Below are 27,960 nucleotides of genomic sequence, written 5' to 3' on the forward strand. Positions count from 1 at the left end.
TAATAAGAAAAACTGAGCTGCTGCCTGCCAAAAATGAGTCAGATGAGGGGTGTTTTTGCTTAACTTATTCCGGTGGGAACTGATAATCATCTAGTGAATCACATTTGAGAGGCTGTGGTCTCCATTCCTAATGAAGCAGCTGAGCCTGAGACCTTTCCTGAACCAGCACCTTATCAGACTCAAACCATAAAGGCATCTAGGTAAGCAACACAGCTATCTCTGCATCACTTTTATCTCTGCATGGTGGGCACTGTTCACCAGAGAAAAAAAACTGAGAATATAAGTACAGGTTTTATATGGCTCTTCTTTCATCCTGCCCTGCTTACTCAAGAGGGAGCTGAGAGCTGTCTTGTATTTTCTGTGGAGATCCATAATGGTTTTGAGCCCATGTTGTATGACCACTGCAAGACACTTGGTATCCCTCAAAAACCTTGTGCCATCCACAGAGTCAGTCACCCCTCTAAACCACAGTAACCTAATTAAGAGATCTTTGGAGCTTATCAGATTTTATGGCTCTTGGTGTGAGGGGTGTGCTCACACCCCATTTGCTGATGGAAGCTATTTGCTGGGGCTAGGGGAGCACTATGCAGGTTAAGAATCACTACTGTATGTAGTTACAAGAGGAAAAAAATATCATATCTGTGCATGCTTCATAATGATGGTGGGATTTTCCCATCACCCTTTTCTAACACAACTATGTGCAGGGCTGCTGGTCTTGGTGTCTGCCCTGAGATGTCACCTCATACCAAAGCAAACAGCAGCAGGGCAAGAAATGTTCACCTTCATTTTAACAGCACCTGCAGTGAGAAAACATTGGGACATCTGCTCCTTGCACTCCAATTTGCTCCTTTGGATATGGTAGCATTCCCAGACTTGCTGGCATGCCACTTAAACATTGCTGTGGTGTAGCAACATGCAAGATGGTGTCATCTATGTTGTGAATGTAGTTGTGCTAAGATGCAGTCATCCAAAGGAAAATGTTATGAGGATTTGGTGACGGGAAGGGCTTGTCCTGGTAATTAGACATAGTCTGGTTGTACTTTTGTCACCACTGGTTATAGTGGGGCATGGCACACCTATGCTCTGTTCTCACAAAATCGAAAAATGATGAGGCTATTTGGCTGTTCTGGATAATGCTTCCTGCAGTTCTCAGCTTGACAGAAAAGGTATTGATGTTACAAACTGCATTATCTGTGGGAAAAGAAATGAAATTCATTACATGTTGAAACCCCATGAGTAAGGAACTTTGTGTTGATTTTACCTGTCTTTCTTGTGCCTGTCCCAGGTACCTATGCTTTTTAGCAGCAGACTGTCATAAAAACCCTTGTCAGACAGTCATAATATTCTGCAGTAAGAAGGCAGAGAGCCTGTAGGATCAGCCTCTCTGCTGCTCTTGTCCACCTCCCCATGCTGTCACCAGTCCCTTTCCAGGCAACAAGGTCAATCAGCTCAATGACCCCATCCCCTTGGCTAGGACTTTAGCTGCCCAGAGCCACTCCAGCAATGTGTGAGGAGTTGAAATCTCCTTGGCAAAGAATTAGGCACTAAATGAGCTAACAAAATGCAAACATAGTGTTTACACTGGCCTTTTGCAGTGTGTATTTTAGGGGTGAGCGCTCTATTACAAGAGCTGGAAATGGTGCTGATGCAGTGGATTAGTATGTCCAAAGAACATGGTGGTTTCTCTGTGCATTCTCTGGACATGACTTCAAGCAACCATGTAGAACTGAATCTGTCCTCTGCAAGTGGAACCTCCTTCTCTCTGTGTCGAAATGTGAGCTTATAAACAAGGCTGAAAGCATCCTAGCAGCCACTGAAACATGATGACCTGTCCAGGAAAGTACCTTCCTAGCACTGTGCACAGTAGTCAGAGATGGTAATAGTGCCAAATGTAGAATGGGTTCATGGATTATGATCAAAAACTAGAACAGAGAAACCTGGGAATGTAGTGCACCTCTAACATTAGTTTAAAGTTAAATGCAAGCTTTGTCTTTTTTAACCTAAACACCTCATCTGCTCCTGAGTCTTTAAGTGGGATTAGTTCTCTGTGTTATTTATAACTTTCATTTTTGTTATAACTCTGAGCTTCATTTTTAGCTCTAAATGGTTTTACATGAAAGCTGGTTAAACTCAAAGCTTTCATTAAATGTTTAAAAAAATCCATAGTGTATCACATTAAGTATTAACTCAATTTGTAGACTTTCAGTCTTAAGGAGCTCATCCATCAGGAAAACAGGTAAATGTGACTTGGCTAACAGATGTGATCAGCAACCAACAGTCCTGTTGGTATTACTGCTCTGAAGAGATATGGCATAAGAAGAACATTAGGTGTTGTGAATGCCTTTCTGTATTGGCTGTCCTTCCCCTCTGCCTGGATGGGCACTAAAACAAAATATGCTTTATACCCCCTTATGCTATTTGCATTGCTGTATTGGCTTCTGTTTCCAACAAGTGGGAAATTTGGCTGCCCTATTCTGCAGCTGGATTCGCTTTCTTTGATCCCATTTACCTGCAACTGCGATTGCTCTCTAAAAGGATGCAAGCAGCAGTCACGGGTTTTTCAGGCTGGTCTCACAGCATGCATGTGCCATTGTGCTCATTTCACTGCTCGGACCAAGGGGAGCAGGTAGGTGTAAGGGGCAGAGGGTTTACTCTGATGCCTGTTAGCAGTGCTCAGTAATCTTTCTGGGTGGCTTAAAGGCCATTACTTGAACAGGCAGCATGGGCAAGCTTTGCCTTTTTGTACCTGCATGCTTCCTGTGCCAGAGAGGGAAATGAGCAGTGAGTGCAGGCTGTGCTCCAACCACTGAGGATGGTCTTCTCCAACAGGGAGATCCTGTGCTGAGTGTTTAATTCCTGTTTCTGGAAGAGCTGGTTGGAAAGCAATAATTGTGTTTTGATGGGAAAAAATAATAAGGAGCCTAAGCTTTGGTATCTGATTTGACAGAGGCTTTGCAGTGCAGGCAAGCTCCTCTATGTGATTTTCATGAACTCTGCAGTAGCTTCCTGAACACAGGTGTGCTCACAGGGATGGGAGTCTCTTGTCCCTGTGTTCAGTGTGAGTTCTCCACCAGATCATTCAGGTTACAGAAAAGATCTGGCTGCTTTCCTCTGCATTGAGCACATGGGGTAGGAGCTCAGTCTGCCTGCACTGTGGCACATGCCAGGCATGTGTCTTTCTCTCTGTGAAATTTTGCCAGGGTTTCTAATTTGAGTTGATGTCTAACCAAAAAGAGAAGTTAAGAAAGAATAGAAAGAAAACATTTTATTAACATGGTTTATAACAGAGATCAAAATTAGGAACAAGCCCAAACAAAAAGCGCTTTGAAATCTGCTCAAGCCTAATGTAGCAGAAGCTGTGGAAGGCTCTCAAGCACTGTTTTCTCACAGAACCAATTACAGCTGTATCTAAATGATTCTGGACTCAGAAAAAGTTGTTTTTTTAACCAGCTGTCAGAAGTTGGATATATCTTTCTTATGAAGATCTTTATTTAGAGAACTTGGGCAAATACATTTTCTGTCTACACTGGCTAGTAAATGTCTTAAAAGGAAGTTTTAGCCAGATGCTTTTTGAATAACAAAAGCCTAATAGGAGCTGTTTTATCTAATTTGATTGTAACTGCATGAATCTTAAAGGAGTGTGAGTTTGCTTTAAGAGCCCCTGCTCCTGGTTTCTGCCAAGTATGATGAATCTGAGGCTAGCTGGTTAAATTAGCTATTTATTCCCATCTGCATCCAGTGTCCATGAGATGCACTGCAGCAGGTGCCCTCGGTCTCAGAGAGGTATCTCCTGAAACTTGTTTCTAGCTGTCTGCAGTATCTGACCCAAAGTGCATGAAGAAATAGTGATTGGAACCAATAGGCTGGGACTGCCCAGAGCTGGTAACCCAGGGCTTGGTCAGCCAGGGAGGGCTGTGCTGCAGTGAGAGCCTTCAGATGCTGACACTGATTTTAGGAGCTGAGCAATGGAGCTGGCCAGCTGCTTGCTTAGGAAGTCATGGCTAATGTATTCTCACATATTTAGCCTTTTCCTCCTATCATGTCATCTACCAGGTTGCTCTTCTGCCTTACCCTTTCTTAGGAAAATGTATCCCCAGTGCAAAAGGGGATGGGGAGAGGCCAAGCCGAGCTCTCCCTGCTTGCACCGCTCACCTGAGGTGTGTTCTTGCAGTGCCTGCTGCATGGTCCTGCTCCCTCTGAAAGCAGAGTAATGCTCCCTATTAATGAAAACACTTCTAAGATTAAGTACGTGTAGAAAATTAACATGGCAAGCTCCTGAAATTTGTCTGAAGTTATGACAACTTCCTTATAGAAATTCTCCTGTGAGAGAAAAGAGACAAATATTTTGAAAGGCTCACAAGTTAATGCGATGATAAATGCTGGGATCCTACTTTTCAGGCTGTTCTGCTTTCCCTGCCTTGGGGCTTCTCTAAGCTCAACTCCCAGCAGTGGTAGCAGCTGCTGGTGGCAGGGGAGAGCTCCTGTGGCATTATTAATGGCAGCTCTCTGAGCAAGGACAATGATGGACGGTCTGTCATTTCACACAGCTGTGAGCTTGCAGCATGGAGACAAGACTGATCTGTGCAGTCCTCATTTTTGGTCTGACACAGAGCTAGAGAAAGGTGAGCTGGCTGGATAAAAGCAAGAACCTGTTAATGTCCTCCTTTGCCCTCAGCAAATTAACTTTTATTTCCTGGAATTGGGAAATTAGGGTTGGGAAAATCACTGTTCCATCTCCTGCCAGACAGCTTCTTGAGAAGAGCAGGGCTGGTCTTGACTCTCCCTCTATGCTTGTGAGACTTTGTATATGGCTCTTTCATGTTTCTCCTCCTTCATTCTGCTTCTGACTGCAATGGACCCTGGGGACAGACACTCTGAAGGGACCTGCTTGCCACCAAACCTTCCCTGCACTCAATGTGAGTAGCATTCAGCAATGCCACAGCAGCCTCAGATCACAGGCTTTCAGATGAGCTGCTTATGTGGGAAGAAAGGAGCTGGCTTCTCTGTGCTATCAAAGAAGCTGCAGAATTGACCTTGTGCCCTTGATCTTGAAGGAGATATGCATAGATGTCTGAACAGCTCGCTGACTTACAGAAATTGAATCTCAGTGCCAAGTCACTTGGTTTTGACCTGCGCTATAAAATTGTTAAATTCCCTACAAAGCTATCAGCTCACTTCAGAGGACAGCTGATAGAATACACCTGGGAATGCAGCACACTTCATTTCTGCAGTTATTTGTTTTAGCCACAGCTCATCTGGCACCAAACATAGGAAAGCACTGGGTACATTTTGTAGTGCTGTGCAGTTAAGGATGGCAGTGCGTTCTGTCAGCAGCCATGAGCTATGGCAGGCTGTGCAACCAAACCCAGCCCAGCAGCGTGCGCAGGAGGATGCATCCATAGGAGGATGTTGTGGTTATGTTTGCTGAGATGGAGGGAGGGCAAGGTTCCTCCTCCAAGTCTAGATGGCAGGCAGTGCACACCTACAAGGGGAATTGGTCGTTTTGTGAATGAATGGGCAGCAGCTACAATAATGCTGGGTATCCATGCCCATCATCCTGTCTGAATGACCACAAAAGATTTTTGCTTCTCTTGAAATTGTGGAGTTTGTTGGTCAAGATATTAAACACTTGTAGGCTATATGTTGTATCTGTCATTGTCATGTTGTATGTTTGTTTGTTTGTTTGTTTTATATATGTCTTATTACCCTGAGCTGAGTGGGCAGTCAACAGCGCAGATAGTAATAAACTGGCATGGGCCAGGAGGCAGGGGGAGGAACCTCATGAAACTCCCAAACACTGAGAAAGAATGAGAGGCGCTAAGGCTTCAAAACTAAACACTGAAATTGTTACTTTTAAGAATAGGATTTAAGAAAGTTGCTCACTTTAGCTACGAAAACTGTGATAATCATGAAAAAAGATATGACGAAAGGAAGGCAGGTTCCTCGTGAAAATCACTAAATCTTGACACAGTGCCAAGTGCTTTAAAAGCATGGAGGCATTTTACATATATGTATACATATAGCCTTCGCTATTGCTCTGTTAGGAATCTGATTTTATTCTTTTACATTCCATTTAGAAATTAAGGTTGGGTTTTCTCCTTGAAAATTTTCCTGCTTACGTGATTTATAACTTTTGTTTGTGTGTTTACTGTCAAAGGTAATTATTGACCACTGAGATAATAGATATATGGGGCGTTTGAGGGGACTGTTCTTGCAGGGGGCAAAATCTTAAGTTCTTCATTGATTTATTTATGTATATGTGCAACTTGCATCACTTATGTAGTCTAAAGATTTGTACTTTTTTGTTTGGATGTGTGCTTGGTTTTGTCCTAAGTGAACTTACTTATTTGGGTAGGTTTGGGAGCAGTCAGTGTGCATTTTTCTTTCTGTACTCTTCCCTTCAGCTGATGTTTTTCAGATTTGCTAAAGCTTTGCTGATCTGTGAAATGCTTCTGACTGAAAGCCCTGACGTGGGAAGGTTTCTGTGTATCTTGTGTGACGGATACACTTTGAATATTAGTACCTTTCCATATCTTACTCTATTGGAAAGTCTTAGGTCTGATCTGGATGGATTAGTCACAAAGAAAAGCAGTTATTTCCTCGTGTTTCGGTCTGGGCTGAAGTTTCTGACAGGCAACCCAGCTTTGCTAGTGGTTTTGCTGTGAGTATATTTTGCCCATGAACTCTTTTTGCACTGAATAGCTTGTATGAACAATGTTAGCCTACGTTTGAAGGGAAAAATAGGTTCAAGGTGAAATGTAAAGCTTCAGATCCTGATCATCTCTTCCTCGCCGCTCCCTCCAGAAGCAAAGGTCATTGTATGTCATGAGTTTCTATCCAGAAGAGGATCTTCTGTGAAAGACTTGCTTGAGAGAAGGGACCAGATTCATGAGTGCTATTTTTGGAGCACTAATATAACATATGGGATTCCTTAAATTACTTTGCTGTCTCTGTTCAAAGGATCACTTGGCATGGGTTCTCCTTGGTATAATGTTAACTGACCTTACAGTTCAATCAGTGTGCAAAAATACGCATTTCAAACCAAATGTTAAAGCGTGAGTGGGAATGGATATGGGAAGCTCTCACTGCTATAACCAAGCAGCTAGGAGTTAAGAGCCTTTGAGATACTTTGAAATGTCAAGTTTCAGACATAAAATATATTGCTGTGATTCGATTTTCAGACTCTATATTTATCTCTCTAGTTTGTCCTGCTTTCTCAACATCTCTGTTCACCTTGGAGATAGCTTTAAACTCTTGATCTGTGTTCTTTTATAATCCAAATTGTTTATTTAAACACTCTCTAAAAGAAAATTCCAAGTTTCTGTTCTTTGTTTCCAAGGGCTTAAAAAAAGCAGCGGACAAACAAATAGCTGCAGAAACTGAAAATAGTCAGCCATTCATTTCATTAATTTTGCTTATGTGAAGACCAAATGAATGTCTAATATTCAAGTGCTATATAGATATCTTACTTTTAGGACAGGCTGTTCAAGACAGTCAGCTAACAGGACTTTGTGTGACTGCTATGTATTCTGCTTTTAAAAATGTGGACTGAGGTAGTTTGTATAAGGCTGAGGCTTTGCACTGCCTGAAGCATGACTCCAAGCAATGATGATCATTTCCAGATTCTTTCACTCAAAGGGAAGATCTTTGCCTGCACCCAATAACCCAAATATCACAGCATACTTAAGAATAATGCTGACATTTTCAAAGACCACCTAAGGTGTTCACTTTCCAGCTGCAGATATGCCCCAGGTCTTTGCGGGATTTACTGCCTTTTCCTTTTGAACTCTCCTGAGTCTTTTAGGCTTTCTTTCTTTTCTGCTTGTTATCAGATCACTAAAGCCCAACTTTGATATTGGCAAAAATCATATTGTTGTAGCTGTAACGAGTGCTTGTCTTTTAAAGGTAATGTAAACAAAAAAAAATGAAGTGCCGTAGTCATCACAACTCTTCAGATTAATCATGTTAGTCGTTTGATTTCATATTTAGTTGCTTATTAGCTGAAGATGAGGCTTGCATATTCAATCAGCAGCAGGTTAAATTCAGCAAGCGCCTCTTGTCTTTATCCTTCTTCATAGAATCATAGATCAGGTTAGAAAAGGCCTTAAAGATCATCAAGTCTAACCACAGCCTAACCATACTGTCCTAACTCTACCCTCTGCTAAATCATGTCCCTGAGCACCACATCCAAATGGTTTTTAAACATATCCAGGGGTGGTGATTCAGCCACCTCCCTGGGGAAGCCTATTCCAGTGCTTGTTCTTGTAGGACAATAAGCAAGTGGTCCAAACAGAAGCATTAGTCCTTATGTAATTCCATTTGTGCACACACACACACAAAGTCTATAAAAGATAAACATTTTTATATTTTCTTTTTATTATCTCTAAATAAAGAACTGGTGACTGAAAGGGCACTTTCCAAGCTTTGTTTTTGGCTAATCCAGCTATTCTGTACTGATTTGTACACGGAATAATGTCACTTGCATGGCAGCCTTCCAGAAAAGCTGTGTTCTTCAGTGTTCTTTGTGTTGGTCTCTACTGTCTTCAAGCTGTTGGTGAAACTCTTATCAACTTCAGACATTGAGGTAATCTGATTTGGTGTGAAATTATCAGTTATTCCACTCCTGGAAAAAAACAAATATCGCTGTTCTGCTTATATCCAGCTGGAGACCTGCAAGTCAAGTCTTCAGATTGTATGTAAGTAATTGTATGGTCCCCTTATAGTCCAAATGTCACTTACGACAGCCTTCCGTTTTGTAGAAGTGGTGTCATAGGGGACAGCTTGAAGAAAGTGTAATTTTAGGGGTGACCATGATCTCCATGTAATTGCACAGGGTGGCAGCTGACCTTTGTGTCTTAAGGATGACTTGGCAAGTGGGACTGCTTGCGAGATAGCATTTCCTGGTACAAATGGAGGAGAGGAGGCAGAGAACTGTCACGAAGAGCCTGCTGATGCCTGCTTTGCTTCTCTGCAGAAGCCATGAGCTGCCCTATCCAACTCTGCACTCAGTTGGATGCACTTACTTACTGTTGGTCTGTGGTAGTAAAAGCAAGAGGAAAATTAAGCCCCAAGCATTCACGTGGCTTATGAAGTACATCATCTCCATAAAGCTTAGTATCTGTCATTTTTCAAGTACTTTAGCAAATGATCTAGAACAGGACTGCGATACAGGTAATGTGCAGGAAGCAGTATACCTTGAAAGTACATTTCTTTGTTTTAATAAGGTTGGCAGCATACCGTGACTTGCTGTAATGAATTAATTTGGTGTTTACCGTAATAGCTTTAAGCTTAATTGAACTCATATTTGTGTGTCTGTCTGTAGGAGTTTGCTTGTCATTTAGGATTTATAAATAGGTGCTAATACTTCTATTTCTGCTTTATCCCAAGCAGGAAGTGTACAAAAGGTCCACATGGTAAAAGCTCATCTCAGACTTTTTTCATAATTAAGTTAGTAATAATTAAAGTTTCTGAATTGATAGTATTCAACAGTGCCAAATGACCTGAGCAAAACTTAAGTTCCAGCACAACTGCCTAATAAATATAATTCAAATCCTATTTATTATTACTGCAGGTGCTGTGTCACTTCAGCGTTCCATACTTGGGAGACTGTTTGTTCAGGTTTAACAGATTTAAGTAGCAACAAGTTCACTAATTCGAACCATGTAATACTAGTGTATGGGATCTAAGTCATGAGTGTTGTCTATCCTGAAGCTAATGGTTTATTGCTGAGCAAAACCAGAAGGTCATCTGCTTTCTCTCTTCAAATTATTTGATATACAAATCCTCAGTACTGAAAAGCAGGTCTGTTTTGCCACAGCTGATTCTGTTGTACCTGGAAGTGGAGATGTTTATTCTGGTTGCCGTAAGGTATGAAGGTGGCTACCTGCTCTCTCTTGTGAGGTGCAGTTTGTTGGGGTTTTGATCTGCTTGGAGTCCATGCCAGAAACAAGTTTCACATCTGGGCCCAAGAACACTCATTTTGCTGGGCTTAATTATGGGAATGGGTGTTGAGGGAGCACAGCTTCATCGAATCTGGCAGCCCAAGCTGCATTTGGCTGGTATGAAAAATTTCCTCTTGTGCAGCCTGTGATTGGCAGCTCATCAGCACACTGGCTTAAAAATAAAATGAAAGCACAGCAAAACAGGAAGCAGACTCTTCAAAACAAGCATTTCCAAAGGGACGTGGACAGGCTGGAGAAGTAGGTCTGTGTGAACCTAATGAGATTTAACAAGACCAAGTGCAAGGTGTTCCATTTGTGTTGTGGCAATCCTGTGTTTGTACAGACTGGAAGGAGAACTGTGGAGAAGGACTTAGGGCTCCCAGTGGACAAAAAACTGGACCATGAGCCAGGTGTGCTTGCAGCCAGGAAGGTCAACTCTATCCTGGACTGGATCAAAAGAGGGGTGACAATCGTGGTGAGGGGAGGGGATTTTCTCACGAGGCCCCATCTGTAGTAAGCATTTTGTTCTTGCATTCTCTATCTTGCATGCTCTCCTAGCATCACCTCAGCCTGCCTGTGGATGAGCACAGATATTTCTCCTCTTTTACTTTCTCCCTCAGATATCTACTTCACTACACCTTTCCACACCTGCTCCATCTCTGGTCTGTGTTTTGTGGTGATTAGGTACCCTTTGAAAGGTCTAGAAATGGATAACTGGGTGGTGCAGCTGAGGCCAGGCAAACAGCTATTTTGGGATAAACCCACCAGCTCCCTAAATGCTTAGGGGAAGGATTTGGGGTTTTTTGCTTATTTTATTTTATTTCTTTCTTGACTGCTCTTTATCTCTTTATTCTGTGTATTTGGGCAAGAAAAAATCCCACAGGACTATTTGCCTACTATAAGTGAATACAGATAAATCCTTTACTCTCCTCAGCAGCTTTATAGCTGTAATATGATGCAAACAGGATTTGTTGGGCAGCAGAGGAATGACAATGTTTGTTGGCACTTGGTATAGAATCTAAGTCATGGCTTTGAGCATCAAAGCAGTGCCCCAAGGATGAGGCCAAAATAATGAAACTTCATCTTAGCTCAGGAAGACAAGAGGGGAACTTAATTCTGCAAAGACTTAGCCCCAGATCTTCCTATGAAAGGCTTTGGTGCAGAGCTGTTGCCCAAGGAGTGTGACCCCCTGCTAGCTGCTGGAGAAGTCACTGGAGCTTTTCTAACCATTATGCTTCATGTGCAAGCACCGAGCGCTCCCAAAAGCAACCCATGCAAGTTACCTGGGAACATCTCAGGATCATGTGAATAAAGCTTCTCGCTGAAGCTATCCCTATGGTTAACATGCTCTTGTGCAGGCTGATGATCCTCAGTAACCCTTGCTATCTCAGGCTCACTGCTTTTTAATGGCTTGTTGTGTCTTTTACTTCCAACTTTTAGTTCAGAATAAAACAGCAAAATCAAAACTCACCGCTGTTGGGAAGCCTCAAAGCAGAACTACTGGCTCACATTTAGCAATGGCACTCCATGCTGATTGCTCAAAGGTGCCAGGAGTGGCAGTTCAGATGTTAAAAGTTTGGACTTGCAGAGAGAGGTTCTCGCTGGACATTATCATAGCTTTTAGTGTATCATTATCATTCATTGCATTTAGTTAATGCGCTATTATTTTAGTCCCTTATTAAATTTGAAAATGAAATATCAAACTGATTGTAGCTTATGCTGCCCAACAGGTATCTGATTAGATTGCGTAGGGCTCCCAGCAGGAGCTGCAGCGCCAGCACAGATCTTTGTGGCAAGACTGCCATCGTGTGGGAGGCTCCTGCAGCATGCGTGGAAACGGCGCCTACCTGCTGTGTGCCTGCAAGAAACATCGCTTCCTCACGTTATTATATTTCGTGGCGTTTTGCTAAAAGTATCATTTTTATTTCTGAAAAGGCGCTACAAAAATAGTGATTTCCTGAACCAGGAAAACGTGGGTAGTGTTAAATCTTCCTAACGCTGTTATCTTAGTTCCACAAAATGCCTGAAATCAGACAAAAAAAAAAATATTTTCTACATCTGACAGAACCAGGACGTCCGTTTTCCTCCACATGAAGGTTAATATAGTTAAATATTCATCCTCTCTTAATTTCTAGTGTATATTTCGACGTCTGTTTTCAACTGCAGCTTTACAGGTCTTCATTATAAAATTCCGATTTCTTGAGGTCTTTCTTGTAATTGTTTAATTACTGTCCCTGGTTTCTGTTTCCATGTCGTTGTTGTTTTTCTTTAAATAATTGAACTCGCATGTTACATCCATAAAGAAAATTGCTGATCGTTACCAGGAGTACAATTAGGAATAAATCTCTGTTAAGGAACAAGCTAAAGTTCGGTGTTTTATGCAAATGCCTATTGTTGAAAAGATGTCTTGTGTAATCAGGAATTAAACTGACAAGTGAAGAATCATTTAATTAATGAGAATAGAGCAATCATTTAGATGGTTCGTTTTATCACTGACTGAATAGAAGAGACAAAATAGCCCTGCTCAGGGATTAGAACTGCTGCTGAAAGAGGGGGAAAAAAAGCCCCAGAATGTTGTTTGGTTATTGCCTTATGTAGTTAGTATAGCAGCTCGTAAATATAAAGAAATATATGCTGAATGTTTGAGATAGTACACTGAAAAGTAATTTTTTGTTACCTGTTAAGAATTTACGCAAGATTTTTGTTTACCAGAAATGCTACCTGCTGCCCCTATGAATTCTTGGGCCCAAGTATTCCTCTAAGTCCTATCACAGGTGCCAGAGTAGTGAGACCTGGAATTACAGTGAATTATATGTGCAAGCAGCATATTCCATAATGCAGGTCAGCATACGAATCGTGTTCACAGTCTCAGAGGAATACTTCTGATAGCAGGGAACCTCTGGAGGTCTGTAGCCCAGCCCTCTGCTCAAAGCAGGCCCAGTTAGGTCAGGTTGCTCAGGCAACCTTTGAATAGCACCAGCCATGGGGATCCCACAGCTCCTCTCTTCCAGTGTTTGACCTCCCTCTTTGTGAAGCATTCTTCTTTTTATCTTGTCGGAACTGCTTATGCCCAAGCTTGTCCCTTAAAGCAGAACAAAGCGTCTTTGGTCCTTGACCAATCCTTGCCTCCTTTGGAAGCTTCAGGATGTGCAGTTTCCGACAGCAGCATCCCAGACTGCTGCTGGTTTGTGTGCACTTGGATTTTTTTGCATGCTGTGTCCAATGATTGCACGAGTGATTGTTTGCCTTCCAACGCTGAAATGAAAAACAAATTTATTATGTGAAGGAAAACATTGCTTTTGTTTTATTCCTTTTTAAATGTAATCACTGAGTTTATTATTTTGGGTAATCAGAAGCACCCAGCTGCCACTTGAGGCACTTCTAGATGTTTGTTTAAATTAAAAAATAAAACCTCAGGAATTTATTGCGATTAATAAATGAACCAAATATGAAAATCTTGTAAACAACATTTTTGTCTCTCAAACTGCTCATCCCACTGGGAGCCTAGTGAAAAACTTGGCCCTTGCAACCTACCCAGCAAATCCTCAGCAGCAGGCTGGCTATGTAGGTGCAAGGACAAGTGAGTTCCGCAACAAAGAACCTTCCCCTGGAGGTTTCTTGCTAGCAGATTGCATGTTACTGGTGGCAGGATTAGTTTAGGTCATCGCTGTTTGTAGTTTAAGTAGTTCTGCTCTGCTCTCTCCAAAGCAGCAGGTAAGTAACCAGATAATGATCAGCTTGCAATAATGTAACATTTTAATTCAGGGTTTAAAGAGACTTGTGGGTATCTTCGTTCATCTAGAGTACAGGTATCCATATGCTCAATCTTATGCACAGTCCTATGTTCAAGCTGTCTTTTCTGCTAGACCAGTACATCTGAGTTCTCTGGCTGCTTGGCCTTCCTAGACACATGGATGGATGTGAGCACTCAGGTTACGTCCTTGTTCCCCTGTATTTTGGTGCCATGTCTGCTGCCCCAATGTAATCCCTGACTTTTTGCTTTCTCCTCAAGGATTCTGGAGCTGCAACAGAACGGTGACATGGACATACTGAAGCATAAGTGGTGGCCAAAGAATGGTCAATGTGATTTTTACTCATCTGTGGATACCAAACAGAAAGGAGGTGCCCTGGACATAAAAAGTTTTGCAGGTGTTTTCTGCATTCTCGCCGCTGGGATTGTCCTATCTTGTTTCATTGCAATGTTGGAAACGTGGTGGAATAAAAGGAAAGGCTCCCGGGTTCCATCAAAAGAGGTATTAGATCCTCCATTTCTCCTGGGAAATTTTCATGCACCGTAAACACAGTTGTAATAAATTGGTAGCCTTTAGGGAAAAAGAATCAGAGAAACTTCCTTAGCTTCCTGATTTTAAAGCTCTAGAAGAGCTTTAAATAAAACAACGTATAATGATGATATATAAATATGTAACTATTCTGAGTAAAACACAATTGTTACTTGTAGAATAATATATTAACACATCATTATATTGTACATTATTGCCATTGGCAAGAGTTAATCCTCACCACCATGTTCAAAGGTTTCTTGTTTTTTTTTTCCTTTCAAAATGTATCCTCCAAGCTCAATGGCTGAGTCTTTTAAGATAGATTCTCAAAGTTTAGCCCTTTAATCAGCTGTTAGCTTCTTAAATAAGCTTATCTTGATTTTTCAGGTCTGTTAAACACTTGGAACTTCCACAAACTTCAGCTGTTATTATTTAATCTGAAGTCCAGGGAAGCCGGAGTAATTTAGATTTTTCAGATTCAGGCCAACCTTATTTTTGAAATCTATTACAGACTTTTTAAAGACAGTCCTAGACAGAGAGTGGGGGAGATACATCATCTTATACCAGAGATGAGTTTGGTTCTGCACCTTCCCATGGTAATCCACTTGTCCCTTTGCCAGCCATCTGAGCCTTATACAGTCTTACAAAAAAATTCCTTAAGTCTTTTAGCTCTGCAAACCACTAGAAAAACATCAGGAAAATTAAAAGATATTAAAATATACTTGGCAGATGTGCCCAGTGATGAACCTAAATATTAGCTATATAATATAGCACTATCAGTTATGCCTGTTCTGTGTAGCTTAGACTTATGTTGTGGGGTATTGCTGTTAATTTGTGTTCAGTGGTCTCACCTTCTCTGCAATTTCTCCATTATGTTTATTCCTGCTAATCTAATGCTGTGTAATCAGGCAGGATTAATTATACTACCTAATTAGACAGCATTGACACTGATGTTAGAATACGTATTATCTTTTCTTGCCTGTTTTAATTCCCAAGCTTTCTTTGTTAATGATCTGGACCAGACCATTATTAAAAGTGAAAAAAGATCTCTAGTCTTTAATTGGCTTTCTCAGGACTGGGAACTGTTTAAGTTTCAACTGATTAAATTCTCCAAAAAAAATAAAAACAAAATTGACAAGCCTGCTGTTTACCCAGACTCTTAGAACATAATTCATATTTATTTGGTTCAAAACATAAAAATTAATACCAAAGGAAAAGGGAAAAAAAAAAAAAAAACAAACATTAGCTGAGATACTTCATGTAACTATAAAATTTCCCATTTCAATTTTCAAACACATAAATTTTAATGTGTACTTCCCATAAATGGTATAATTTGGCCTCCTTTATCTTTTTCATTTATTCATCAGCTTAGCATTTAAAATTGCATCTCAAAGCTCCATTGAAAAGCTTGGCTCGAAACTGAGTTTATCATGGACAAATGTACTGAGTGTCCCCACTGTCCTGGATGTGGGGGGTCATTCAGCAAAGAAATACATCTTAACTAACTTTCTTAAAATTCATTTTAGCTTCCATGAAATCCATTGGCTCTTCCAGGCCACTAGTCCCGAATCGGGGGTCAGATTGGGCCAATTTGTGGTCAGCAAGCCAACCCTTTTTCCTGGTGGCTGCCATCTGGTGCTCCAGAATGCAAGCATTTATACTGAAAAAAAAAATGTCTTATGGTTGCGAAGATAACATTTCAGTCGCGTACCAGAAGTAATCCATTCAATGATGTCTGCCTGAGTCTGCAGACAGCCTTAAACAGTAGCTCTGAGAGAAGTATGAACTGCCCCAGTAATCTCAATGGGATGTTGACTCTGAAGCCTGATGATAATTTAAATGTGAAAACTGCTGCATATTTCACTACTGATCACACAAGAGAGAAGAGGAAAGATCATATTATGGAGATGTGCACAATCTTACTGTGAGTGGGTCTCATTTTGGTGTATCAGTTGGGTGGAGATTGGGTTGTGGGCTAAAGCATGGGAGAATATCACCGCTTTATTATATTTTTACTGGTCTGACTCTAGCCCCAAATGCATCTCAGAGAAGAATGAAGAATATTCTGAATAACTTATAGAGGCTCAGAAGTACTGAAATTCAGATTGGCATTTGTAATTACAAGGTGTTCATATGTGTATCAAAACTACACAAAAAAAAAAAAAGAGAATTAGGACTTAGAGACATAGTCATGACTTGCACGTGCTAAAGGAGCCTCTGTATATATTTTTAAATGCCAATGTGGCCCCAGTTCTTCTGCATCCACATGCAGCTCCAAACATTTTAAAGGAGAGCGTTTGGTGAATGCGTTTGGTTTTGGTGTCACCTGTGTGGTTGTTATGTGCATCCATGTCTATGTCCACATGTGAATAAACTACAGACAGAAAGTTAAGTCCAAGAAATGAGCACTGCTTTTATTCCCTTCCCGTGATGAGCTCACCTATAAAGCCCTTGTGGTCAGCTTGGTTTCCTCTGGCAGAGTCCTGGTGCCCTTTTCCCTGCCCTTTACCCTGCAGTTTGTCTCACTGTCCCCTGTCTCAGAAGGGAGCTGCTCCCTCAGTCTCACTTGAGTTGGGCTTTTTATTCAGTGTGCTACTGGTGCAAATATTTGGTGATCCTTTTTTGCTAAGAAGATAAACTCCTGCAGTTTGTTCTAGGTGGAATTTTCAGAGTGCTTGACTTCATTCCTAGACAAAGGAGGGACCTAAAGCCCATTCTGTATACTAGGAGTTTTGCCATTGATTCAATGAGCTCTGGATCAAGCCAGTCATTGAATTGCAGTAATCGAGTCTGGAAGCCATCAAAGCACATCTATCGGCCGCCTTATTGCCCTCTGTGAGGTCCTAGAGTGTGAGATATTTCTAGTGGCCTGGAAGAGCCAGTAGATTTCACAGAGATTAAGGTAAATGTTAAGGTTAGTTGGAACTGATTTTTGTTCTGAATGAGCTGTGCTGCCTAGACTTGAGAGAATACATTCCTTTATACATGTAAACATAATGCTGCTTTGCATTAAGCTTTGCAGTTCAATAGAAATCAATATGTACAATATAGGTGATTTATTGGGTCACATAGGATGTTCTTCTTTTTAAATTCTCATGCATTTAAAATCTCAATTATAACAAAGAAGTCTCTCTAGTGGAGTTCACTGGGTTTAAAGAGGAAAAAGGACAGAGGTAAGAGGAGTGATGCTTTGTTATAATAAATCCTCCAGGCTGCCTTCTCACCCAACAGCAGCATAATTCCAACTGAATCTATGGAATTGCTTCTTTATAGGTAAGGAGAAAATTAATCCCACTTTTGGCATCACAATTTAAAATCATTTGGTTTACTCCTTCCTGTGTGATGTCAGTGAGATGCCAGTGCTTGGATTTGGGCCTGGAAGCTCAGCTTTTGTGTATAATAAAAGCAAAAATCAACCTGAGGAGATTTTAACCCATCCTTAAGCCCTGAGAGAATGAGCACCTATGAAGAAGCAGTCTGGCCCTTCAGAGTCCTCCATTTTGTCATTCAAATTTAGTCATCAGCAGCATTTAAGGACTGGCATCATCCCAGACTTTTGAGGTGATGCTCTGTTTTCATTGTATGAAGAAACCTATCAATAGTTCTTGGAATTCTGTCATTCAGGTGCAGGGTTTGAAGGCAGATGTGGAAAAGGGTCTGCATGAGTTTATTTTAGCTCATCCAGCTTCAGGAGGTGGGGATGTTTGCTGGTGATGTTTAGAGCTGCCCACAGCTAAGAGGAAGCTTTAGTAAGTGTGTATTTTGTTTACCAAGCAGTTCTGATTGCACTGTGAAGCTTCAATCCTGCAAAAAACATGGCGGTGGTGGTGAGCGGTACATCTTGTTCTTCTCCTTCCCCAGGATGACAAGGAAATTGATCTGGAACACCTCCACAGGCGTGTGAACAGTCTCTGCACAGATGATGACAGTCCTCATAAACAGTTTTCCACATCGTCGATTGACTTGACCCCGCTGGACATTGATACTTTGCCCACCCGTCAAGCACTGGAGCAAATCAGTGACTTCAGAAACACTCACATCACCACAACAACCTTCATACCTGAACAGATCCAGACACTGAGCCGCACGCTGTCTGCCAAAGCTGCTTCTGGCTTCTCCTTTGGCAGCGTACCCGAGCACCGAACTGGCCCTTTTAGGCACAGGGCACCAAACGGAGGCTTCTTCAGAAGCCCCATCAAAACAATGTCATCTATCCCTTACCAACCAACTCCAACTCTGGGGCTGAACCTCGGCAGCGACCCAGACCGAGGCACCTCCATATGAGCATCAGACCGAATTTCTTCACTGTTTCTTTTCTAGGACTCCCTTTGCAAGGAGCGGCTGTAATGTTGTGGGACTAACATGGATGTAACCTTTTCCTTTCTTTTTTTTTTTTTTTTTCTTTATTTTATTTAAGAAAAGAATCAGGATTATTAGTAACAACACTCCTCTGCTTTCTCAGTCTGGTCTCCTCTTCCTTTCTCTCTTTACTACTCAAGTCGCTTATTCTTTCATTTATCACCAGGTTAGGTTTTGGTTACTTCAGGCTTTTCATATACTTAAATATAGGAAACATGTAGTGATTAATGCATAAGAAAACCCTGAAGACTGCTTTACAGAAGGGCATTGGCTCCTCCTCCCCAACTGCCTTTTTTTTTTTACTATACTTGCAATAACTTAAGTCCTTTACATCTATTCTGCTGTGTGAGGTCAGCGCTCCACTGCTGTGTGTCCTTTTAACTGTGGACCAAAGGCAAACCTTGCAGTTTAAAAGACAAAAAAAAATAAAAAATATAAAATTAAAAAAAAAGGCAAAATGGAGAAAAAAGGGGGAAAAAAAAAGAAAAAAAGAAATAGAAAGCAAAATAAATGAAGTTGAAAGACCATTCAGGCCCCATTATATAAGAATGCAATTTTGTAGGATTACAAAAAGCCATTACTATGCCAGTAAAGACTACAGTTAAATCTACTTTTGCACTGCAACAGTGCATATGACCTTTATGTGATTGTACAGTGTTAAAAGTTTTTCTTATGTACAGTAAACTGTATCATATGGCAGAAGCCTTTGTTGTGTTAAATAAATTAGTATCTCATACATATATATATATACATATATACACACAAGTATGTATATATATATATACATGTATATATAGCTATAAAATGGCAGCCGTTGCTACTGCAATTCATTTAATAAAGCTTTAGTAAAATGTGTTGTATACAGGAAAGATGTACAGTGCAGGGGTCTTTTCATTTAGAAAAGACGGGTCGCTTTTAATGTTATTCTGACTTGCATTGTTTGCCAACAGAGCATATTTTATACTTTTTTATTAGAGCATCCAGGGCAATTTGAAGTTTGTACCTAGATGTAACTCATTCGATTAGGTTTTGCATTGGCTGTTGAGCATTCTATATGGCTAACCTTGATAATTTTAATTAATTAGACAGATGGAACACTCTCTTAGGTATACCACGCTCATGAGCAACTAATATAGCTCTAGAGAAGTTTAAACATAGATCAAAGGTTAATAAATTATTTTCCAAATCAGTACGGCTGATCAATATGATAATGGTGTTAGTGGAGCAAAAGCCCTTGAGAATTACTGATGTGGCCTTAATTATAATCACACGTTGCTCAAAGGGGGGAAAGCAGAATATGAACCGGCGCTCATTTTTAACCCTTTATATGTTAAGTTAGATTTAGAGGAGCTACATACTTTTTATATTAGTGCCAACTGTATAGAACAAGAGAAAGAACAGCAGTGAGAGCAGAACCAGTTCCGGTTTTGGCACCAGCTTCTTAAAGTAACGCTGTTACCTGTTAGAAATGTAGGAAGAGCTTTCAATTTGTAATCCTTAAAGCTAAAGATGAGGCTAAGTAGAAAGCAAGCAGTTTATCCCATGAGGTTTTTCAGTTTGGTTTAGTTTTTAATGCAACCATACACTTATTTTAACCTAACTCATTCTTTGGCTAGGATTAATAGGAATCAACCTCTGTGATTTGCTTTAGGATAAATGAAAAGGTATATTCTTCAGACCTATTCTATTTTGATGCTAATTCTGTTCTGGGGGAGCATCTTGTACTGTCACTGTTTTTTGTACTAAATCTTCAAATATTGTCTACTGTGTAAGGCAGAACAAATTCTTATCGTGCAAAAGGCCATTTTGTTTCCGGGGTAGCAAGCGTCTAAAAGCATGCACAACTTGCTTCTCCCTTGTAACATTCATGAACTCATCCACACCTCTGAGGAAAAAAAAAAAAAAAAAAAGAAAAAGAAAAAAAAAAGAACTAATTTCTTTCCAACAAGCTACGTAGGGACATACCAGATGTTGCAGTGATTTTAGCTTTGAAAAAAGAAATCTGTTAACCATGTACGATATTTAAAATAGGCCTATTTTGATGTGTTGCCTATTATACAGATACACAAAACACTTTTTGGAGGCCTCAGTTACAAGTGGCAGAGCTTTCTGTGTATAATTTGTCTAAATAATTTGTCTAATAAAATTGTTTTCTAAACTCGCGTTTCCTCCTGTTTAAATGCTGAGCAATGTGAGATTTTCCTTTGGTGGCAGGTGTCCACTTGTCAATGTTTTTTCTACACAAAGGAGAGAGGGTGTTTGAGTCTTATTTTATAGCTTCTAAAAGCATATGTTGGAAGGAGACCTCAATTCAGTGCTACATTAATAATAATAATAATAACGATTAATAATAATCTGAGTCCAGATAACATATAAATATGAAGGAAAGTACTGAAAATGACTTGAGGATAAAAGGCGCCTACAGGCTACTACCAATATGCACACGTGTCAATGGGCACTGAATGCCCAGCAACAGGATGTTAGAGTATATTACCATAAGCAGGGTTTTCTGTAGACCCAAAAATGATTGCATGATCAGAGTCCTACTTTCAGGTTATTCCTGAGCTGTAAAGCAACTGTGATGGGATGAGAAGTGCTATACTCCTGGCCTTGACAAATCATTCACTTTACATTTAATGTGAATATTGTCCCTGTCATTTATGCTCCCAAATACACCTAACCAGAGCTGGGTACCTTAAGAGACACAGCCTATTTATTCTTCATAAGGAGCTAATTTAACTCTGTGTGACATTTCTCCTCCCTGTCTCTAAATAAAAAGCCAGTGAGGTAAAAGTTCTTTATTAAAGACTGTCAAGCATTCCTGCTGCAGTAAGACTGCTGAAAATACAAGCCAGCTCTGTATAAAGATGAGTTGTTTGCCTGGTGATTCAGGTTGTACGCCCATTCTGACATATCAGCTACAAGTGAAAAAGTGAGCATTGGCACAAAGCATATAAAACAAGTGTAGAGTCTTGCACCTTGGGAGGAATAATTGCATGCACCAGTACAGGATGGGGGATGGCCTGTTGGAGAGGAGCTCTGCAGAGAGGGACCTGAGCATCCTGGTAGATGACAGGTTGGACATGAGCCATCAGTGTGCCCTCATGGCCAAAAAGGCCAATGGCATTCTGGGGTGCATGTCGAGCAATGTGACCCTCCCCCTGTACTCTGCCCTGGTAAGGCTTCATCCGGAGAACTGTATCCAGTTCTGGGCTCCCCAGTACAAAAAAGACAGGATTGTCTTGGAAAGAGTCCAGCAGAGGGCCACAAAGATGATGAAGGGACTGGAGCATCTCCTCTATGAAGAAGAGCTAAGTGAACTGGGTCTGTTTAGCCTTGAGAAAAGAAGACTGAGAGAGGATCTGATCCAAGTTTATAAATATCTGAGGTGTGGGGGGCAAAGTGGTAAGGCCAGCAGTGTGTGGAGACAGGACAAGGAGAAATGGACAGAAACTGGAGCATAGGAAGTTCCTCACAAAAGTGCGCAAAAACTTCTTTACAGTGAGGGTGATGGAGCACAGGAACAGCCTGCCTATGGGGGTTGTGGAGTCTCCTTCTCTGGAGATATTCAAGACCTGCCTGGACACCTACCTGTGCGACCTGGTTTAGGGAACCTGCTTTGGCAGGGGTGTTGTACTCGATGATCTCTGGAGGTCCCTTCCAACCCCTACCATTCTGTGATTCTGTAAACTGGTTTCAAAGATTTGCTTGGTCAGATGGCTTTACTGACTGATGGCGAAATACCCAGAGAGAAAAAAAATTGTCCTGCTGCAGCAAACAGGTGAGTGATGATAGCTGTCACTGGTCCAGCCACAGAGTGATCAGAGCTGTAGTATCATTTCATCCTATCTTGTCAAAACAAAGTGCTGGTACAACTTCCCTCAATATATCAGGTTTTTAAGAAGTATTTTTCTTCCACACTAATGTGGGATGTTGCAAACTGATGAGGATGTTAGGGTACCTTTTTGTGCTGGCACACCCACTGCATCTGGGCCAGAAAGCATGATGGAGCTTAATACTCTGGGTATGTTTGATTTCATTAACCTGCACAAAGGTGATGGGATGAAAACTAAAGCAATTTCCCATGAGCACACTCGTGCACAAAAGCTGTGTTGCACCAGCACAGCACAGCTGCATTCACACTCCCTTGGTCCAGAGAGCTGTGTTTCCTCCTTGTTCTGTGGAGCTGTTTTGAAATAAATGTCAAAATCAAGTATCTGCTCCCAAGAATGAGTCTTTGATACTTTTGTTTGTTATTGAGTACTGGTATATGAACACATGTGTTCATACTTTACATCAAGACCAGGAAGAAACAGCAAACTCATCACCATCATACCCTACCATCTGTGTCTCATACATGACACTGCATGTGAAGTCAGGAATCAAAGTAAGTCTCCCAGGCAGCCGTATGAGGGCAAAATGTTTTACAGCCTAATTAATTCCTAACCAAAAGCAATTCCCCCAAAAAGCAAGTCCCTCTGTTAATACAAGAGTGTTGTGGCCTGCCAAAATTAATTAATTAACTACAAAACCCAACTAATAGCTAGATTCAATAGTGTTGTAAATGAACCTGTTTGTTATTTTGGCATTCCAGACCAATCCTTTGCTCTACTGGTGCATCATCTGTTCGGAGCAAGGAATATTCTGGCTATCAGCCATTGTAAGGCCAGTACTTCCTCCACTCTCCTCAGCAAAATAAAACATATAAAAATAAAATGGAGGTGTGTGGGCAGTTACTGAGCTCTCCAAGTCATCACACAGCTGCAGGTGTTTGCTTCAATTCCTCCTCTGGGTCATGCTGCAGCAGATGTGGCAGCAGAATAATAGTTCAGGCTTAACCTCCTCCTATGTGGAATAGGGAGGTTTGCTATGTTGAATTTCAGTCCTCCAAGAGAGTGATTTCCAGCTGGGGAAACAGCTTCAACTGCTTGCTTGCTTCCTTCTACCTATAGGAATGTGAGCAGCAATAGAAGTTCCAGTGGGTGAGGTCTCAGGGATGCTGCTTACCACCCAGATTTGACTTCCTGGGGATGATCCTGAGGCAGCCAGAAGATGCTGCAGGTGCTTCGCCCAGGAGCACAGAAGAGATGTGGCAAGTGTTCTGTGCTTGTTGGCAATTAAATCTAAAAAGAGAGAGTGGGCAACTCTATGAGCATGTCATAGCCCTGCTGCTGTGGGTAAACTTGTATTTCTCACCTGCTCATTTGTTTCTTGAAATATGCTGTGGGGAGGTATTAAATATTGGTTTGGGATATTTCTCTCTGGTGGACTATGGCAGGAGCAATCACTGTTGATCCACGTTCTTACTAATTAATACTCTTGCTTACCCTTGGGAGAGAGAAGCAAGTGCTGTGATCAAAGCTCATAACATATTCCTACACTCCAGCACACATTGAAGGAAAAGTCTCTGTGGTGTGACAGCAACCACAACAAGAAACATGTAGTGTAGCAAGAAAATAGGCTGCTCTGTTCAACAGTGCTTTGGCAGCACTGAGTGGTTTGTCTCACTCTAGCTTTTACAGCTCTAAGTTCTGCTATTGCTTGGATCTCTGCAGGTTTGAGGCACAGCAAGTGATGCTTTCTTCTTATTTCTCTTGACTCTTTTGCCTCAAAGAACAAATAAGGTTCCCTAAAAGACTTCATATGAACCTCGCTACGACCTCCTGTCAAGTAGTTGTAGAGAGTGATGCTGTCAGCCACCTGAAGACTAAACAACCCCAGCTCCCTTAGCTGATCCTCCTAACGCTTTTCTAGACCCTGCACTGCTCTTCTCTGAGCGCGTCCCAGCTGAGATCACTTGTAGTCCCGGCGTCTGCTCGACACAGTGAGAGAGCGCAGGCTCTGCAGCTGGAGCTGTGAGCCGAGGGCCGGAGGCTGCATCTCTCTCTGTCGTCCAGCTGGTGGAGCTGCTGCACCGCCCGGAGAGGAGAGCCCCGAGCGCGGCCGCCCACCCGCCGGGCGCTGCCGTGAGGGGCGGCCGCCGTCGAGGGGCGCGGAGCCGTGCGCGGCCGCGGTGTCCCCGGCGGCGGCGGGCGGCGGCTGCGGAGCCCATTTCCCGGGAGACGGGGCGGCCCGCGCTGCTATGCAGACGGGATAATGGCCGGGGCCAGCGCCGTGTCACCTCTTGTGTGCGCTTTCCAAAGAGGAGCCCAAGCGTGGCGAATGGGACACAGACCGCCATTGTGCCGGGGACACTTTAATAACCCACACCTACAATATCCAACCTGTTGTTCGCAGAGGGACGGCCCTGCCACGCACAACCCACCCGAGGGGCGCGGGGGGGACGCGGAGCTGGCGGCGGAGGGTGGCACGCCGTGTGCTGGCCCCGAGCCCCTCGCTGCCATTCCACGGGTGAAATGGGGCACGTCCGAAAGGCTTCGCTGCGGTTGCTGCGGGGTGCGGGGGGCCATGCGCTGTTCAGCTGACAGGCACGGAGGTGGCGAGTGTTAGTACGGCACTGCGAGATGCCTGCGGGACGCTGTGTGGCTGCGGTGACGCAGCTCGGGTAGCAAAATGGAGTGCTTCATGGCAGCTGCCTCTGGCTCTGACGTGGGGCTCACGGATGGGATATAAAGGAATCTTCTCCTCATGGGAACTCCTGAGTCTTTTAGCAATTTCAAAGCATCCTGGAAAACAATAGTGCCTAAGAACTCTATCGCAGGTCTTCCTCCAGCTGTGGACCAAACAGAACTGCAGCTCCAGGCTATGCCAGAGACAGGGCTCACTACAGAGAGAGCCTTGCAAGCCTGCCGGTCCAGAACTGCTGCCCAAGGGCTGCAGGACCACCACTGAGCATCCCTGAACACGGAGATGCATTGTAAGCAGTGCTCTGCTGAGGTTTACATTGTGGCAGTTGTCAGGTTGGACACATAGTTTAAAAACAATAATTCTGGTTCTGCTTTACTAACAAGTATTTAAACACCCATTCTTAAGGCTCAGGGTATCCAGCTTAAGACTCAGGGTATCCAGCTTCAAGGAACAGCAGACTGGAGAAGATGTATTCAGAGCAGCTGGTTTTCATGGCTGTTCATCCTGGTGGCTTCTAAACGTTGCATAGATCTCTGTGGTGATGAAAGGTGGGCCTGTGTGGCAATGGAAGCTGGAAGTTCCTGGCAGCCTCTTTGCTATCAGGAGTTACATAGAGTTCACAGAGGTTTTCCTGTGGATGGAGAAGATGTTTTTTCTTGGCTGACCGGTGTTTCCTTCCTGGGTAAATACTCTCCACCCTGGGGGTTGATGTGAGATGTTGATCAGCAGACACTTGGGTAAATTCTGTTGGTTTTGTCCTCTAGAGGGACTCCAGACACATAGTCCCTGCATTTTAGGAGCCTTAGGGGGATCTGCTTTCCTTAGGAGACCTGCAAAGTTTGGTATTTCCACGTCTAGGAAACCTCCTTCTGTTTTGACAGAAGTAGAACCATGGCTGCTGATTGCTGAGGCAATGCTGGAAATGCCTCAGTTTGGGATCCTGTGTTTAAGGCCCTGTATGACTCAAGCAGAGCTCCCCATTCCCAGGTCACCACTCTGGTAATGTTGCTGGTAAGAAGTGTACAGACTGTTTAAGATGTCAGATTCTTCCTTTCTTCCTCTTGCTAACATGTTTATAGCATACAGTGCCTTAAGCAGGAGACAGTTTGTTGATGCTTATTTCAAGCAACTGAGGTAATGAACTTGTAGGTTACGTGTGTGACCCCATGCGGGCTCAGCAAAGTTGTTTCTGCTGCAAAGGGCAAACAAACTAAATCTGAACTAAGATCACTGTTAAAGAGGTGAGGAAACTGAGAATGGCAGAAGTGTAAATCCCATGGGTCTGATACTAGTGCTTGTATTGCACTAAGACTCCTTATTTTTAATTGAAAGGAAAAGCTTTCAATTCTGTGCAGGGATTGATTATACATCATGAATGCTTCTTCCTCCAGTGCTTAGTTCTGGCATGTATGCAGAACACAGACCCTAATCCAGCTAATGCCAGGTCTCTGGGTCACAGTTGCTGTCAGATGCACCAACCGAACAGCTGCAGCCCTCTGCACCTCTGTGGCCAGGAGGAAACTGCTCATTTCCTTCCAAACCTTCTAGGACAGCAGCTCCCAAAACCTCAGTTTGGTGGCTTTTTGTGTTTGGTTTTGCTGGCTTTCTGAAGGGCTGATGCTGAGTGACTCCCAGCCAAATGCCCCAGTGCTCAGACACTGCAAGGACTGAAAGCATCGAGCAGTTTCAGAGGAAATGTCTTGCTGAGCTGTTTTAACGCAGAATGCTTTTTAAATCAGCAACTGAAAGAAAATTATTAGTCATACTTCCATGAATATAAGGCTTTTTATTTGTAACATATTAGCATAAGTTCTTAGTAAAAGTTGCAGCGACGTAACTAAAGGAGCAGAGCAGGCGTTAGGTATACATGCTATAGACAAGATTTCCACATAGATGAGGAAACTGAATTCATTATGCCCCACAATGGCCCCAGGAGGTAGCGAGTGCTGTTGCAGTGATGCTGTGCACATCACTTGGAGGCAGTGGGAGTACATGCACGGGAACCAACTGTGCGTAGCAGAAACTGTCAGCAGGATGAGGCCCAGGGTGTGGGTCTGCACCAGATCTTTGTGGGACCAGGAAGCGAGAATTACTTTGATGGCCCCCCAAATAGCCAAAGTGGATGAAGCAGATGCAGTGACCCACCCGGGAAGGTCAATGTGCAGCACAGGGGCATGTCCATGTCCCGGGGTGGTCGTACTGCCCACGGGTGGGACAGGGCAGCCTTCGAAGCTGCTGGGGACTGCAGCAATGGGCACCTGGGGTTTTCGTTCCTTGCAGTCGTCATTTCTGATCCACTTTTAAAACACTTTCGAAAGTAACGCATCGCGACTAATCATAGGAGGAGCCCGAGGAAAGACTGTTCTCGGGACCTGCTTCGATCCCATGTGCTCCGAGATAAATTATTGTTGTTGTCGGGTGGTTGATCTGGTTTGGTGGTGCAGTCGCTGAGGCCACGGGGCTGGCACTGGCTTTACGCATCTGCTACAGCTCAGCATAGGTCCGGGACCGTGCCGCCGAGATGGGCTCTGCCACGCCACAGCTACAGAGCAGTGCAGGCTGAGGGAAGGAAATCGCAAAGAAAATAGGGCAAGAGAGGAACGGGATACTTCCTAATCTGCGGCGGTGCCTGCCGCGCTGACCGCAGATCCTGAAGCGAGATTGAATAAGTAATCGGGGTGTCGAGCACAATTAAGCCGAGGGCTGACCCATGTGCGCTTTGTGTGCTTTGAGAACGTCCCTGGCTGTAACGACAGAGGAGGCTTTTTTGAGCTTTTTCCTTTCTCCCCACCTCGCCCCCCCCGTCCGCCCCGTCCCCGCCTCCGTCTGTAACCCATTTCTCCGTGACACCG

The 27,960-nt window shown here is 42.8% G+C and overlaps 1 protein-coding gene across 6 annotated transcripts in view; it reads left to right on the top strand.

The window, feature by feature from the left end:
- The window catches only part of GRID2 (glutamate ionotropic receptor delta type subunit 2), a 640,155-nt gene extending 619,417 nt beyond the window's left edge, over positions 1 to 20,738 (top strand). For 2 of the 6 annotated variants that reach the window (XM_015861346.3, XM_085545032.1), the window contains exons 15-16: positions 13,954 to 14,194; positions 18,083 to 20,738. In XM_015861346.3, the coding sequence (XP_015716832.1) occupies positions 13,954 to 14,194; positions 18,083 to 18,505 (664 nt within the window). In that variant the 3' untranslated portion in view covers positions 18,506 to 20,738. Of the gene's footprint in view, positions 1 to 13,953; positions 14,195 to 15,747; positions 15,886 to 16,868; positions 17,136 to 17,998; positions 18,020 to 18,082 lie in introns of those variants that run through there. The other 4 variants (XR_014945306.1, XR_014945307.1, XM_032444177.2 and 1 more) reach the window with 4 other exon arrangements.
- The last annotated feature ends 7,222 nt before the right edge of the window (positions 20,739 to 27,960 follow it).

This window comes from Coturnix japonica, chromosome 4 (assembly GCF_054131305.1).
Source record: "Coturnix japonica strain WE chromosome 4, WE-NBRP24, whole genome shotgun sequence".
NCBI classification, from domain to species: Eukaryota; Metazoa; Chordata; class Aves; order Galliformes; family Phasianidae; genus Coturnix; species Coturnix japonica.